This window comes from Crocodylus porosus, unplaced genomic scaffold, assembly GCF_001723895.1.
Source record: "Crocodylus porosus isolate Cpor-Errol unplaced genomic scaffold, CroPor_comp1, whole genome shotgun sequence".
In the NCBI taxonomy this organism is placed as follows: Eukaryota; Metazoa; Chordata; order Crocodylia; family Crocodylidae; genus Crocodylus; species Crocodylus porosus.
This window is the reverse complement of record NW_017728906.1, coordinates 36,295,682-36,311,782: the sequence shown is the minus strand read 5'-3', so window position 1 is coordinate 36,311,782 and position 16,101 is coordinate 36,295,682. Positions and strand designations below refer to the sequence as shown.

Here is a 16,101-nt window from a genome sequence, read left to right as displayed (position 1 = left end):
AATGCAGACATACCCCTGAAGTCTTATCCTCCTAACTGTGCCTATAAACACAGGCAAGTAAGTGTGAATTCAGAGTTTGTTTCATAGCTCTTTGCCGTTGACTTCAGTGGGCTTTAAGCCAAACTCTATGTGCTGTTTTAAAAAGTTTCAAGCAGGAAGTGTTTATAAGGGAAGGGGAGAAGGAGAGAGAGTGTGTGTGTTGAGGGGGTGGGATTTATGATACCTACACATTTAATCTACAGCCTTTTCTACATGAGAGGAAATTTTTCAAAAAAGTACTTGTATTGCTAATACCAATCAATGTGTTACCCGATTTGCCCATCACTTTGGGGCACGCTCATTTATTAGGGATATGTTGCTATGGTCTTTGTAATTCTATCATGTGCTGCTTGTGTGTACTGGTGTTTCTATACAGAGCTGTATTTCTCCCTCCTGCAAGTCCTCACCCCCCAATGGAGCTATCTTGCAGGGCTGTTTCAATGGGGCTGGGTTCCTCCAGCCACTAAATCAGTCAAATACACACACACAGGTTAACGTGACAAGCCTGACCTGGCCAGGTTGATCAGCATGGACAGGCTGACACCCTCATATGCCAGGAATCAGTTCATTAAGATAACAATAAAAATGCAGTCAGACACAAGCACAGATAAACACAATACCTCTGAATCCAGCTGGGTGTCTAGCTGACACCTTCATGGGCCAGCATTCAGTTCATTAGGACACGTCTGAGCCAAACTGGGTCAATCAGCCTGTACAAGCTGATCCTCTTATGTGTCTCAAACTCAGCACATCCCAATCTTTTGCCCTAACTGTCCTAGTAGCAGTAGCCTCTTGTTGAGCAGACCCCACAGTATTTATGGGCTTCACAGGGATCTTTGGCTTAGGTAAAAGAAGCATTGCTGCAGAGCAAGTGGGGAAAGAGAAGTAGAGAAGGAAAAATATACCCAGTTACCACCAGTTTGACTATAAAAGTTATTTATTGCTAAGTATATGAAATATACAGAATGGTACTAGTAATAATAGACATGCAAGGAAAAAGAAACAAAATAATTACAATATTACCCTGGTTTCATTGAGTATTTGGGGAAACCTAGCTCAAGCTTAACTAACACAATTCAGGTTCAGAAAGCTATGCCTAGTGAAAAAAAGAGAGCGAGCTGGGATCTCACCGTTCCAAGGCACTCAGGTGATCTGTTGGCAAGCAAAGCTCTCAGCACGATCCTTGAAGGGAGACGATGCGTTTCTCCCAGTTTCTCAAGAACAGCAGCGGATGGTGTCAGAGAGATGCCTGTCCCCTGAAGCACACTGCTTGCTACTTTTACAGCTTTCTTATACCCCTAGTTTAGCCTCTTCAAAGCACTCTTTTAATTGTATAAATCAAGAGGGTCCCAAGCCATAACTGACAGGGAAAATCCTGTTATATAAACAGTTTAAATTTAAATGAATTACCCTTCTCAGTGACAAGGGGTTATCTATCTGGTTTGGAACATCTCAAGAAACTGATTAACAACCAGGAAAAACATTACGTTTTAAGGAGAACCAGACACGTAGGAGCCAGCTTGAAATTATTATGAATATACTGGAAGGGATCTCCTTAGATGATCTAGCTATGCTTGCACTGCAAAGCTAGCATCAGTGTTTTGTATTTTACCTGTTGTGAATAAGCCTCAGTTTAGCATGACTCTCAGATTTTACTGTATTCTTTTAACAGCCTTAAGGGGATTACTTGGGGTGTTCATAAACTTTGTGGGGAGGACTTCCATCAGTCATCCTGGGAAAAGTATGACAACACTTGTGGTCAGGGCTCCAACGGGTTGGACGCTGTGATGAACCCTGTGCCATTGTTCAAATGTTGCCTGTACCCACTCTCACTCCGTTTCTTTGCCTCAGCATTCCCTAACCCGGCAACCCAGTTTTAGTCAATCAGGTATAAATAGGTCTCCCATAGTGGGACCGGGGAATATACAGCCCAAGATGCCTAGTGAACTTTTCTTCTGCTTAGTTTTGGTTAGATGAGGTGTGTGGGGGGGGAAATAGAAAAAGTCTGTTGCAAGTCCTGTAAGCTGAGTGCTAGGCCTCCCTCAGGAAGACAGAGCTGACAGGTAACATGTTAAAAATGGTGTGAAACTTTTCAAATTTTCCTACTCCAAAGGCTGAATGAGATGCTGGTACCTAAAGTAAAATTTCTGAGGCATGCTGGTAACATTTTGGAATTTCTAGGATTTAATGAAAAACAATTTACTATTTATAATGTTTGGTTAAAAATCATCTAGCAAAAATTCTGTGGCAAATGCTGATTCCTTAATCAGGATGGCAACAACTAAGTGTAGACCCTAGAAACAGTTGAACTTTATGCAGGCAAGCATGTCAGCTGAAATAAATGGTCTAAGCTACATCAAATGTCCCTGTTTCCACGGATTCTGGAAAAAATCAATGCAAGTAAAATTAAGCATAGGCATACATTTGCAGGCCTGAGGTATCTTGTTGAACTTTTTAATTCCCATCTTCATGCAATTGCCTTCAAGAAATTGTCCACAATACAAATAATTTTAGCAAAGCCATTTAGGATAAACTTCCATTGCTTTCAATGGAAGCAAGAGAGTATCTAGCAAATTTGCCTTGAAAAAGGCACAAAGTTTCTGCAGGCCGGTAACACACTAGAATGACTGCCACTTCAAGTTTAAAATGCCAACATGTAGGAACTGGACATTTCAAACCTTTGGATTTAAAAATATTCAAGAGAAGTCTTCTTCTTCCTCAACTATTTTCACAATGCATTTAACTAGAACTGGTAGACCACAAGCATTTTTCCAAATCCCAGTGGTCAACAGGAATGTTGTGTGTAAGGGTGATCATATTGTAATCATGAATTATATATAGTCATAAGCATTACCCTTGAAAAGATAATTCCTTGAGTTGCCAGAATCTAGAAAGAAGGCTGAAGCAGAGCATTCAGCCCAGATAGGACAAGCATTGCTGCATGCTGTTCAACGGTGACCCCTCTACCAATTTAAGGGAATGCAAGGAAAGTCTTTCAAAGGATGCCACTCCAGTCTTCCTCAGATGTAATGGTGATGTTGTCGAGCCAATGGCTGTGTTCACACACGTGTTTATAGCACTACAAGTATCACAGCATTTTGAAGTGCTACAAAAATATAGAATAACAAAGAATATAGACATAGAACTGCCCTCCCCACACACACTGGAGTGGTACAAAGTCACCACGAATGCATCCAATGGAGAGGCCAGTGCCATAGCAGTGGGGAAAGGGGGAAGGCAAGCAGGGTGATTGCCCCGGGCACCAAAGCAAAGGGGCGCCAATAGGCGCTGCCCAGCCAGGGCAGGTTGCAGGACAGAGCCCTGAGCGGCTCGTTTGGGGAGGCGCTGGGAGGGCAGCTCCCACCACTGCATGCACTCCCAGGCAAGCATGGGGGGGGGTGCCCCCCAGATCTGTGCGGAGGGTGAGGGTGAGCTGCCACTGTGCTTTGCCCCAGGAGTGAAACTTCGTTGCTACAGCACTGGGTAGGGAGGGGCAATACAGGGTCTGAACTCTAGCTGTTTTCTTTGCACAGCAAGGGCATTACAAATGTACTACAAATGTAATGTTTGAAGATGGCCAATGAGTTCTTTTAAACTTAACCAAAATTATGGAAGAATCCATCAGCAAGTAACTACTGAGAAGCTGTGCTTCTGTCTTGCTGAATCAGGAGTAGGAGTTGGCTTTAGAAGGGGCAAATTTTAGCAAGGGTATTATTGATACCTCAGCCCCTATCCATTTGGCTTCTTCCCCTTCACAGTAAGTTGCTATGGGACACATCCAAAAAAAGGACTTTGTGCCTAAAGTGGGACTTGGGTAAGATCTAAACACCTAAGGCAAAACTGCAATCCCAAAAACTGGTCAGTAGCTTCTTGACTCTAGAGGTCCCTAATAGGCACATACCTGTTTGACCTGAAAGTTCTCCAAGGAGCTAGAGCTGGACCTAATCTAAGCATTTTAGCACCTCACTCCTCTAAAACCCAACCAGGATGAAAACCCAGCCATCCCTCTGGTTAAGAGCCCCGATCCACCTTGTATACTCACTGATAGCAGCATGGCCCAAGCAAAATGCAATGATGACCAGGAAAGGAGAAGGCAACAGTGGTGCTGATGCCCCTTTCTATAGAATAGTTTGGTGGCACACTTACTCTTCAGGAAGCCAGAAATCCAGATTCAACTTCCTCCACTGCTTGAAGGAATCTAAACCCATGTCGCCCACCTGTCAGGAGAGTGGCCCCAACCACCAAGCTATAGGTTAGTCTAAGGGACAGGAGGCACTCTCCATCCCTATTTTGGACGCTGTTCCACGGCAGAAAATGTCAAGATTTTTGTACCTAAAGAAAGGGAAGAGGAGAGAGCAGGATTCTCTAGCTTTCTGGTCCTGGGGGAAGGCCCTGCTCCCAACACTGCTTATGTATTTTAGTCAGCATAAGGTAAAATATGAAACAGTTTTTGCTAGCAGAGACCAGAACTAAGGTGTCACCCCTCACAGGTGTGCTGCATCCCTTCACAGCCCTTGATTTACATACAGTAGGATTCAGGACCCCAGAACATGTCCAGTTACAGATTCACCTGGTACATGCATTTATTCTGGAGCAAATTCAGTTGTGTTTTTTTAAATTACCAATTGATAGCCCATTTGCAGTCCTCTAACCACAAAACAAGGAAAACCCTGCCAGCAACATTACAAGCATTTCCCCACTGCCCTGACAGCATAACATAAACCTAACTTAGAAGGAAACTGTGTTGAAAAGGTAGCTCCATTCCACTAAATCACAGTCTCTTGCTAAGGCCTAAAAAGGGTGCCAAGCAGTAGCTCTGACATGTGCCAACTGGGAACCTCACACTCAACATCATCTTGATGCATGTAAAGAGTGGTATCCAGTCATGACTGACTTTGGCTATACTCAAATCACCAATCTCAGAAGGAAAGTCCCCAGGTCTCACTTTCTGCAGTTTGACCTATTATGACAAACCTACTTCTCCTCACTCAGCCTGTACCTTAAATAACAAACAAAGCCTTAGACTTTGGGCCTGGTGTTTCTTGAAAACTGCTTTCCCAGCCTAAGTTTAGTTATAGTTTCCTTTCTTGATTATAGTCCTTTCTTGCATGAATCCTTAGCCCTCCTAATGTGGATCAGATGACTTGGTCCAAGATCACAAATGCATTGGTTGATTTTGTTTCATTTTGCATCTTTTGTTTCGGCTGGGTATCTCTTGTACATTGATGAAGAAAAATATATATTGATGAAGAAAAATATGTAAGACATTATTTACACAAGATTACAGGGATTACTAAAGAAAAACATTTGCATTTTCCCACACCCATTTGCAAAAGGCTAAACTTCAAGTTGGAGGATCAGCCTTCAGTTTGATTTACATCCAGCACACTGACACAATGCTTGGAGTGTAGACACAAAACTGGTAAGTTAGGCATGGATCCAGGTGCACCAGTAGTTTCCAGTACTTCTCTGTGCAAACATGATTGCTCAAGGGAAGGAGGGAGGGTGTTGGTAGTTTCCCCCAGAGTCCCTATGTACCTGTTTGACCAGGATAAGATATGGAGAAGCTGGAGAGCTCCACATAAGCCCATTCCTCATTGCTACCACTGAACATGCTTCACCCTGGCAAAGCCATTATCTTCCTTAATCAGCAAAGAGGTTACTATGAAACAATGAGACACTCAATTCCACTTCCTTCTCTCCCCTTCCTAGCCCTAAAATCTCTAAGGTACCTATTACCTTAGCATTTAAGGAGCTGGTATGTTTTTCTGTAGCTTTCCCAGCCTTCAGAGTATGGAAATGGGAACACCCTCCATTAACAGAATCACAAATATCTTGCCCTTTCCAATTTCCCCAGTCATATATACATCACAAAGGCAGACAGAAATGGACAGCATGGAAATATAAAACATGCTGTGATATTCTGAGTAACAGGGTAATAAATAACCTTTAAGAAACTGTAGTTTGCAGTTCAGCCCTACCCACCACAACTCCCACTTTAAAACTGAGCTGCAAAAAGAAGCTCAAATTTAAAGCAAAGCCCTTAAGCCCTAGCTTATAAAGGGCAAAGCCCCTATTACACCAGCTGCAGGAAAGCACTAACTTCCATTTACCACTTCTGACATACATTGGAAGTTGTGCAAGAAACCACCAGGTGCTTAAAATGCTCCAGGATGCAACACCTGCCCCATTTATGATACTAAGAGTGTGAAGTCCCATTGACTCTATGGGAGTTTGCTGACCTGTTAAATAAGGCACGTAAGGGTATAAACAGACGTCAAATTAAATGAATCACAGCAACATCAGGAGAAAGTGTAGATATCTTCAAGGCCCCTTAAACTCTGTCTTTTCCTACTTATTTTATAGTAGAAAGAGCTATAGTGCCCACTGCTGTTTCCTCCATTGATACAAGAACACAATCCAAAAGATATTTTACTTGATGTGCTTCTAACTGTAATAGGTTAAGTAGCTTCAATGTAAGGTAAAACCAAGCATCTTGCATCTTTCTTTTCATGCAATAGTCCTGTCATTTTGTGAACTGCCAACTAAAAGCATCTGAGCTCCCTTATATGAGTTTTTAATGACATTTAAACTGGACCCTTGTGATTACATTCAGAACAAGATGTTGGCATACTTCGTGGCACTTCAACAAAAGTAAAATTTCCCTGCAACTTTTACATAGTCTTAAAATGAGTCAAGTTTATTTATAATCACTTTTATTTCCTTCTTCAAACAGCAAAACAAAACAGGTCATTTTTGCATTGCAGAATAGAACTTTTAAATCTATTATGGAAATATATAACTCTTAAAGGAGTTTCTTTTAGAAACACATTTTTTTTATATTTTGATCAGAGAAAAAACAATTAGGTGTAATACTTTTAAGAGGAAATAAAATCGGTTTTCAGAGTAGTGAAATAGAGATTATTCCATTTTCAACAAAAAAGAAGCTAAATTACAGTAACTTCAAATGCATCTTGTTCCATAAATGCCACATGACTAGAATGGATTACTGCACATGGATGTAAGTTACAACAATTTTACCAAAAAAACAGGATAAAGATTAAAAAGTTTCAAACATGGTATTGCACATTCATGTTTTCTTATACAATGCATCTTCATAGCTGACTGGGACCATACCACCACACTCTTCTGTGTTTTCTACTGGATACTTTAAAATAGTACGTCTAATTATATCAATATCACGTCCTAAATGGTCCATCATGCTTGAAACTATCGCAGGTGGGCCTTCAAAGTCTACTGAAAAGTACCTGTAATGAAAAACAAAACATGCAATAAACCAAAGTAATGTGACTACACAAACCTTTCATTCATATCATTGCTTTGCTATAAAATGGAACTCCCAATAATCTACCATGGATTTCTTAGATGTTATTTTTGGAATGGTCTTTAAAATCAAAGCTCGACAATGTTTTGGGGGGGAGTTGTTGTTGTTTGTTAACTTGGGCAGTTCAATTTACACAGACTTTCACAAACACTTTCAAATAAGCACCTTTCCTTTTCAGAGTCTACTGCTACTTTACTGTGCACTAGTACAAAAACAAGGATATCTTATTGTCTTTGTTTTTTTTACACACCCTATATATTTTCATCCTATAAAAACAAAAGCAGCATATTCCTTTTAGTTAATGTACATGCACACATTTCTCTGTGAACCGTGTCCTTTTGTATATGGAGTATGGACGCAGGAACAGATGTAAATGTTACCACTTCATGTATTATAAGTGGCAAACCTTCCTCCACCAGAATTTTTTTTTTTAAAAACAGTAGTAGAAAAAATAACAAACAAGGAGCTAGCCCCAGTAGGAAAATACTCACCGCTGACTTGGTTTTCATTCTAAAACACCAAGGGCATTAAGTTGAAACTGCCTACAAGAAGCCCTAACTGCCACACATTTAGCAGTTCAACCTATTGTATAGCACATCTTCCTGACCTTGGCAAGACTACAGAGTGTCATATTGAATGTAATAGTTTGAATTTTTGTAATACATACCCATTAGCCAGTTAAGAAAAAAGGCAAGGTTCATCTTATCTAGGCCATTGCTTGTTTTTGCCTACATGGTGAATTCCTTGATTCTGAATTTTATCTTTAGAGGCCTTGCAGTGAACGTGCTGAATGTCTTGGTTTTTGAATTTTATCTCTAGAGGCCTTTACCAAAGTTAACCTAAAAGCAACTTCGGGCAAACATTCTGAGAGATCGAAACCTAGGGACTTTTGAAAAGGGGCTGGCAAAAGAGGTCACAGAGGTGTTATAGAAAATCTCCAAAAAGCCCAAAGCCCAAATTTGGGAGTAGTGACAGGTTTGGGTTTGGGTAGGAGGGCCCCAAGACAGCAACTCACCCAATAAAAACAGTAACCTAGAGTCCCAAATTTGGAGGTAACCTCACTCGCAGAACACCGAAGGAAGAATGGCAAGTGTAGGCTGGATCAGAGTGATTACCTGAACCACCCTTTCCGTGAACAAGAACTCCCGTTCACACTGAAGCCTAGGAGCCCGAGTGGGACCAAAGGAAGAGGACTTGTTCCTATCACTGCTGAGACCAACCCTAAAACCATAACTAAAGAATGAAAGTATCCTTGGGGATTTGGTTTCTCGGAATTCTAGGATTGTAAGTATACCATGAGAAATAACCTTGTAATTGTAGTTGTTTTTGTAATACTAATTCTTATAGCATTGTTTGGGAAGGAAATGAATTTGGAGCACTGTTTCTAATATATGTAGTTATTGTGTTTTTAATGTTTGTGATTTTTCTTAAAGCTAAGCAGTGTTATATGTGTAGCAAGGAATTTTAAAATAAAATTGTGTTGTATGAATTAAGTGTGCAATCATTGTGAAATTCTGCAATCAACCAAATACTCCCCCAGCCAGGAGCATCAAACAAATCAGTAAATTGTGTGAGATCTTTCGCTATTCCATAACCCACTAGAGACACAGAGGTTGCATTTTCAGACACAGACAGCACTGTCTGAAATTCTCAGCATCAGGCAAGTATTTTGTGGTATCCACCACCTTATCTTTGACAGGTACACAAAAGCTTTCCTATTGCCAGGAGAATCCTGCTCTCCGTCAATAAATAGTTCAGGTCTCCTGGGTCACTTCTGCAATAACTCATTAACACAAGTACCCTGGTGTACGGTATCTGGTTCCACCAGACCATCTTTATTTTGGAACGAGTTCTGTCATTGAATTTGTTCAAGGTAAACAGCTCTACAAACTCTACAGCAGTCCCATCTGGAGGAAGGACTATGACTAAATATTGTGGGATGGTCAATTCCCACACCCTAGTACAACCCCCTTCCCCCCCACCCCCCCAAATCCTACAACATAAATATACCAAATGTGTTCGAAAGGGGACGCCTACAACAGTGGCAAACACTTGAGTGACCCTACTACAGCCATCATGCTCACATAGGAAGTTAAGAAATAGGTATCTTTTCCCTAAGATGTTCTAGATAACATGACTTTGTGAATAAAAATGTAATTTAAGAGGACGTTTAATCTGTCAACTTTTTCTGTCAAACTAAGTGCGGTATGGTACAAAAGAAATACCTGCTCTACTTCTGAATTCCAATAAAAGGTTAGTAGACTAGCTATCCACTTTCATTTCCAACTGTAATATTCATAAAAGATGCAGCATATTTATTCCTGTTTAAGTATTTATTTTTACACTTCTGTATAAGCAGAGGGTACCAGATCTTGAGGCAGACCAAGGTAGCAATGGGAAGACCATATAGAAAATGATTTAGAAGGGACAGGCAAAGATGCAACAAGATGGAAGGATTGTGCAAGGCACGAGAAAATGGAAGGATCAAGTTAAAAGGCAGCTATAGGCCCTTTAGGCTTATAACATGCTTCAATATAATTAAAAAATGTCAGCCAGAAAAACGGAAAAACTCCATTTTCTTTGTAAAGAAACATAACACCTAGAACCTTCCATACTTCAGAAAAGCAGATGGCCAGCATACCTGTTAGCCCAATTTGAAGAGTATTTAATATGTAGGGAGTTTTTTCCACAGAAGGGCCAGATTGTAATCTAGTCTAATAGCAAACATTAGTCATGTGTTAGAGCCAACCTCTAAAATGCAATGATGCATACTGTATGTCAAAAGGAGTGAAAATGATGCCTCGGCAAAAAAGAGGGAGGGGGGAAATGTCCCTTGTCTGCCAGGTTGTTCATTATGTATAGAATATTTTCTTGGTCTAAATACATGTGTATTAAGAGACCCATAAACATCAGAAATGCCATATACAAAGAGCAAAATTCAATGTGGTGTGGAGGGTCACCAATACAAAACATCTCTGCTATTTAAAGGTAGACACGGGACCAAAGGAACGCATAGGACTGCTGCAAAGCCATGTATTTTAACTCAGAGAAAAAGGCAAAGAAAGATTTTCTACCCATTCTCAGTTTCTGAATTAATGTATAACCATACTCTTGTAGAGCAGAAATGGTGCTATCTGGAAAACCAGATCAAAGTACTGAATTTCCTTATGTTAGGCTCAAATGGCAAATTAAGGGACCCAATCCTCCTGGTCATTATGGGACCCAATCATGCAGACAGTATTGGTGAGTAATCAATCCTTCCAGACCAGATGGCCCAGCTAATGTGAGGTATAATAGCTCCAGTAAAGCCACTGGAATGGTAGGTGACAATTTACACCAGGACTACTTACGGGAATAAACTACTTGCATTAAGAAGGGTTTGCAGGATTATGTTTTATTTGTGCCTCACTGCAAACTCTCACAGACTTCAAATGAGGATCAGGATTGGGCCCAACAGGTTTCAAAAAGCTAAAAAATCCTGGTCCTTTTTGAGCCTTTAAAGAGAAGAGAAGTCACTTCCTTACAACTGGAAGCAAATATGTTTTAAGCCAAGACAACAATTTTACAATCTCTGAAGCAAGTATGTGCCTGAGGAAAAAAGTTATACTTTTAATTAAAATAGTGACTGCCATGCTTCAGATAAATGCATCTCAGTATCATCTAAATCTTGCCCACAGAGGGAGGCTGAAATCCTTCTACAGTTGCATCTAAAAATGAAAAAGAAAAAAACCCCCAGTAAATTCCAACTGATCATGCAGCATCAAGGTTTGCATGCCCCCTGACCATCAGGCAGCAGCAGTATCCATTCATTACAGCCTCCACTTCTGCATGCCATTTGAGTCTGGATTTACATGCAAATTCTGTGCTGCTTTTCATCATGCCCCTAAAACTGCAATAGATTTCCTCTCAAAACACAGCTTTGCAACTTTATGCTTTCTCTCCCATTAGCAAACAGTGGAAATTTCCACTGACGCACACTTGATAACTGAAGAGGTGGGGGATGGGAGGATGAGCTCTTCCAGCATCTCTTTATGTCGCTTCACAGAATAGGTATGTGGTCTGAAGACATAAAACCTGCAGAAATTGGGACAACGTGATTTATAAACATCGGCCATCCTTCCTTGAAAGAAACGAGGGAGCAATCACTCTAATCTGAGGAAAAAAACACATATATAGTACATACACAAATAAAGGAGGGCCTGCATCAAAAAAATCTTAATTTCTATTAATTTAATTACACTCAAACAAAGCAAAGCAACACAAAACAAACCGCCCTGCTGCAATTCATAAGCTGATCTGGAATTCTGCCAGCAAAGACAACTGAATGTAGTCAGTAGTGATTATATCATTTTTAAAGCTACAGCTCAATAATGTATACAGCAACCTTGTGTTTGTCTCAATTTACAGCAAACCGCGAACATACACACAAATGCTGCAGCTACTGTTTGTCAAGTGAAAAACAAAACACTCCTAAGTCATAAAAGTATGTGTGGGGGAAGGGAGAGGAAAGGGGGGAATGGAAATGCGGGAGGAAAACTGTCCCTGCAAGTGCGGCTGAGAAACAGGGCTCCAACAAACTCCCTGAGAGTTAGCAAAGTCACCAGGGGAGAAGTGCAGGAAAATTCCACTGGCTCACTGCAAGACCACACAGTTATTTTTGTAATTTTGCTCTACTGGAAATAGAAGAGTGATTGAAATACAGGGTGCAGCACATCCTTTTATCAGCTGAAATGGCAGTGCTAAAACAATAAGTTAACTGAAAAATAAGCAAAGCCATCTAAATCAAAGATAGGGGCCTGCCCTTGCATATTATATTCATTTGCCAATTTTCATTTCTGGCATATCCAGGCCAAGAATGATTTAAATCTTCATGTCTAAAAGGTATTCAAATCTCTCTCTCAAATTAGGATACTCATGAGAAGTAACTGGATCAAAGCATACTTTTAAATCCCCTGAAAACAGTTCTCAAAACTGAGTGTGACAGTGGTCCAAGAGAAAAGAACTAAGAGGTTGACTAGTGCAAGTGTAGAAATTTTCTAACAAGATCATAGATAATACTGTAGAAATCAACTACAAAGCAAGACTCAGCATTTCACAAACACAGCCTGATAAGACTCTGGAATGACTAAACCTTAGTCGCCTTAAAGTCTGAAGCAATCAAGGATTAGTTAGCGTTTCAAAAACAAGCACGTAGCCAAAAACCAGTTTAAACCAATTAAGGGTCTCTCAAACTGACCTGATACCTTGTTTTCTTTCACAGTGGAAAATTCCCACCTGCGCGCGCATCTTGTCTGTAAACTATAAAATGCCTCTAACAGTTTTATTCGGGGCCTCTGAGTTCGCTCAGGGTGCCCAGCATACTGAATAAATTTTGAGACAGACAGCGACTCTTGTGTCTTTGGGAATAGCTCTGCAAGGGGTCACAAACTCCTCAACACAAGATAGTTGCCCACGGTGTCCGTAGGTTATAAAGGAGAGGCCACCATTCAACTAGCCACCATCCTTTCACATTTCTATTTCCTGGGGAAGTTTTAATTCAGAAGTAAGTTAGACATGCAAATGGGTTGAGTGGGCACAAATTCTAACCTACAGGTTAAGCTACAAAATCTAACAGGAGTGCTTAGCAAAAAGTGCTAAACATTGGAAATTAAATGGGGTAGCAGTCTATCAAGAATAGCTGGGTATTTCTGTTATATTAATGACGCAGTCAATTTTAACACCTGAATTATCTTTGTTACCCCTTAAAATTAACGGTATTGAGATGTAAGCACCTAAGTGGCTGCAAACTCAGTGAGATGCCACTGCAAGTTCACGGTCAGAAAAGTTGGTTGCTTGCTTGCTTTTGCACTGGAGAGGACTAATCCGTTTTTGCTCTTAACATTTCTTATTCTTAAGAAAAGAAAAGCTCTTCAGAAATACTACACAGATACTAGTCAGAGCCCCAGAAAAATCCTTATCCTAGCACAGCAAAGAAAGGAACCTACTTGAAAAATAGATGCAAATATCAACCTAGTTACAACAGGGTCTTTACTTCTGCTCTTGAAGTGGAGCTGGTATCCAGGAAAAGGAAAAAACACAAACACTTTCCAGCTATGAGGTTCAGTTGATTAATGAGACTAGTCAATTGCCAGGTACTAGAAATACATGACAACTAGTGGCACTATGGATTAAAACAAGTGAAATATAGTAGTGTTCCAAAAAGCGAAAGAGAGAAAGTAGTGCTGATAAAAATAATCCCTTTATTAACGGAGTTTGAAAACCAAAGAGGAAATGGCTGAGTCTCATTAGACCAAAAGGAATAGGATTTGAGATGTATGCACCAGTATCTCTACAGACAATGATTACAGGGAGAAACGCTACACTGGTTCTGTTTGCTTCATACCTATGCTGTTTATATACAAAAATATTTTAAAAGCCAGAACACTTACTGTCAATATACTTGTTAGAAATATTGTAAATGGAGTATTGTTAAAACTGCACAGTTTACATCTCGTACCTGATAAGAAGAAACACTACCAAGGACCTTTTATGCTAAGAATCACTCCCTTTTTCTCTCCCCCTGACTTTCACATGCAAATTACAGAAGCTGGAATTCAACTGACTGTGTCCTTGAAAGGGGGGGGGATTTCAACTCTTAGTGACATAGCGAGCTTTCTAAGCGTGCGTAATTAGCTGATGCATATATGCCTATCCACCCCGCATACTTAAGTAGTTAATTATAATATACATGCGACGAGATCACATATGTGTTTGTATGAACCGGAAATGAGTTGTAAAAGTTCCTGTTTCTGCACACGTGCCCAGAAGGGAGAGCATATAATGCTTGCTGCGGGTTTCCTGGGGGCGGAGCAATTTGAGATTTTCTGTCTCTGCTCTGACCCTATTTGCAAATACACCTTTTGTGCTGCTAATAGTGTGTGCCTGAGAATTATTTGCGAGCCTCCAAAAGAAACGAACCGCTTTTTGCATCATACTGGTGCCAATCTCATCAAACCCACAATTCAATAGTGTCCATCACTTTTAACCAGTGGATCTGCATAAAAGATGTAAGCAGAGGCAATTACATGCACACATCAAATGATGTTGCCATACTGTGCCATTCCTTCCGAACTGCATAGAAATTACCTCCCACAAATAAGAGGCAATGGCTCAATACATAGATCAATGAAGAAAGCCCCATTTACTGGAACGCAATTATCAACTTGGTGATATACAGAGTACAGTATGCAATATTTAAGATTTATTGGCAGTGTAATGAAAGGCAGCGGTTAAAACTTCCTTTCACCAATTAAGTTCCAAACAACTGAGGTTGTTTCAAATATGAGCGACAAAAACAAGGCAGGTTGTGTACTGACTGCTCTGTTATGAATAAAGCAAGCACAAGCTCTTACATGCAATTTATTTTTACTTTTCTATTTAGACCTCAATCCTTCCAATGTTTGAAGAGTTGAAACCAATGGGACTATTTACCTGCATGCAGCTAAGCATGTTGGTACATGTTTGCAGGATCAAACCTCAGTTGTATTATAGTTGTGCATTTTTATCGCTGGGGATTTTGAACACAGCAAAGCAAATTGGATGGGCAGCTGTGATTTTATTTTTATAAATAAAGAGTATTACTTCCAGATGGCATGACTTGCCACATGAGGATTTAACACCTCTTGACCAGATGGAAGTAGTACTCTGTAATGAGCTGGTTGTACAAAAAGAAGTTGTGTAAGTAGGGTTTCTGACCTCAAATACTTCATCCCTGAGGGAAAAAACCAACAACAACCCATGAACAACTTCCCCTGAAACTTACTTAATGCATTTAATGTTCGTATCACTTTAGGAACACTCCAGCTGGTTAAAATGGTCCTTGCCCCAAGTCTACATACTGGGAATGTGTAGCATAGAAATGAAGACGAGCAAATCCTGCCCATGCCCATCTTCCAGAGCATGAGGCACTCTAGCACTCTAGCAGTAGAACTTCTATGGTTCTCCCATTCAATGAGGGAAGGACCTAAGGAAGCCATAAAGGAAGTATCTGCACACCTCACCTACTCATCAGGCTTGCACAGAGGAGAGCTGTAAAAAGAGGGACAGAATACCCTGTCTAGATGCCCCCGACAGTCTTTTCTCTGCAGGAAAAAGAATACAAGGGGTGCAGAAGCTAGTCAAGCTACTCCAAAAAACTGGAGTAGGAGCTGTGGAGCAGCTCACTATACAGGAACTTCCCAAAGGCCAGCTCAGTTACTCTTGCTGCATCCTAAGGAGGATCTCAGCCTGCCATCTGTCTAGTCTCACACAATGAATTAAGAGCAGAACTGAGATATACAACCTAGGTCCTGATTGCTACTCATCGGTTCTATCAGACATTCTACTGATTCTTAAACCCTTCCCCATCACTGCAGTATCTGAGTATTGCAAGTACAGTTGTGATAGAATCTCCACCCATACATTAAAAACAGCTCCAAGAATCCAGAAGAGCAAGAACAAAAGAAAAAACTTAATTTTCCATTTCAGAAAACAAGCAGGTTGATGAGCACCTAGGATATACAGCAAAACAAAACAAAAAAAGCCCAGAGATTAAGCTGCAGGTGGTGAATAGCATTTGCCATCTTTTCTAATCAAACTTGGGAAGGATGAAAACCACCAAGGAGGTAGTTAGAGCTGACATGTGATAGTTACAAGCAGGGATCCTGGTTTTTCCTGACAAAAAAAATTAAAAAAAAAAA

At 40.4% G+C, this 16,101-nt stretch overlaps 1 protein-coding gene across 1 annotated transcript in view; it reads right to left on the bottom strand.

The window, feature by feature from the left end:
- Positions 1–6,718: 6,718 nt before the first annotated feature.
- Positions 6,719–16,101, bottom strand: part of MRPS6 (mitochondrial ribosomal protein S6) — a 53,972-nt gene continuing 44,589 nt past the window's right edge. Inside the window, exon 3 of the mRNA XM_019528888.1 lies at positions 6,719–7,307. Within this exon, the coding sequence (XP_019384433.1) occupies positions 7,130–7,307 (178 nt within the window). The 3' untranslated portion in view covers positions 6,719–7,129. The remainder of the gene's footprint in view (positions 7,308–16,101) is intronic.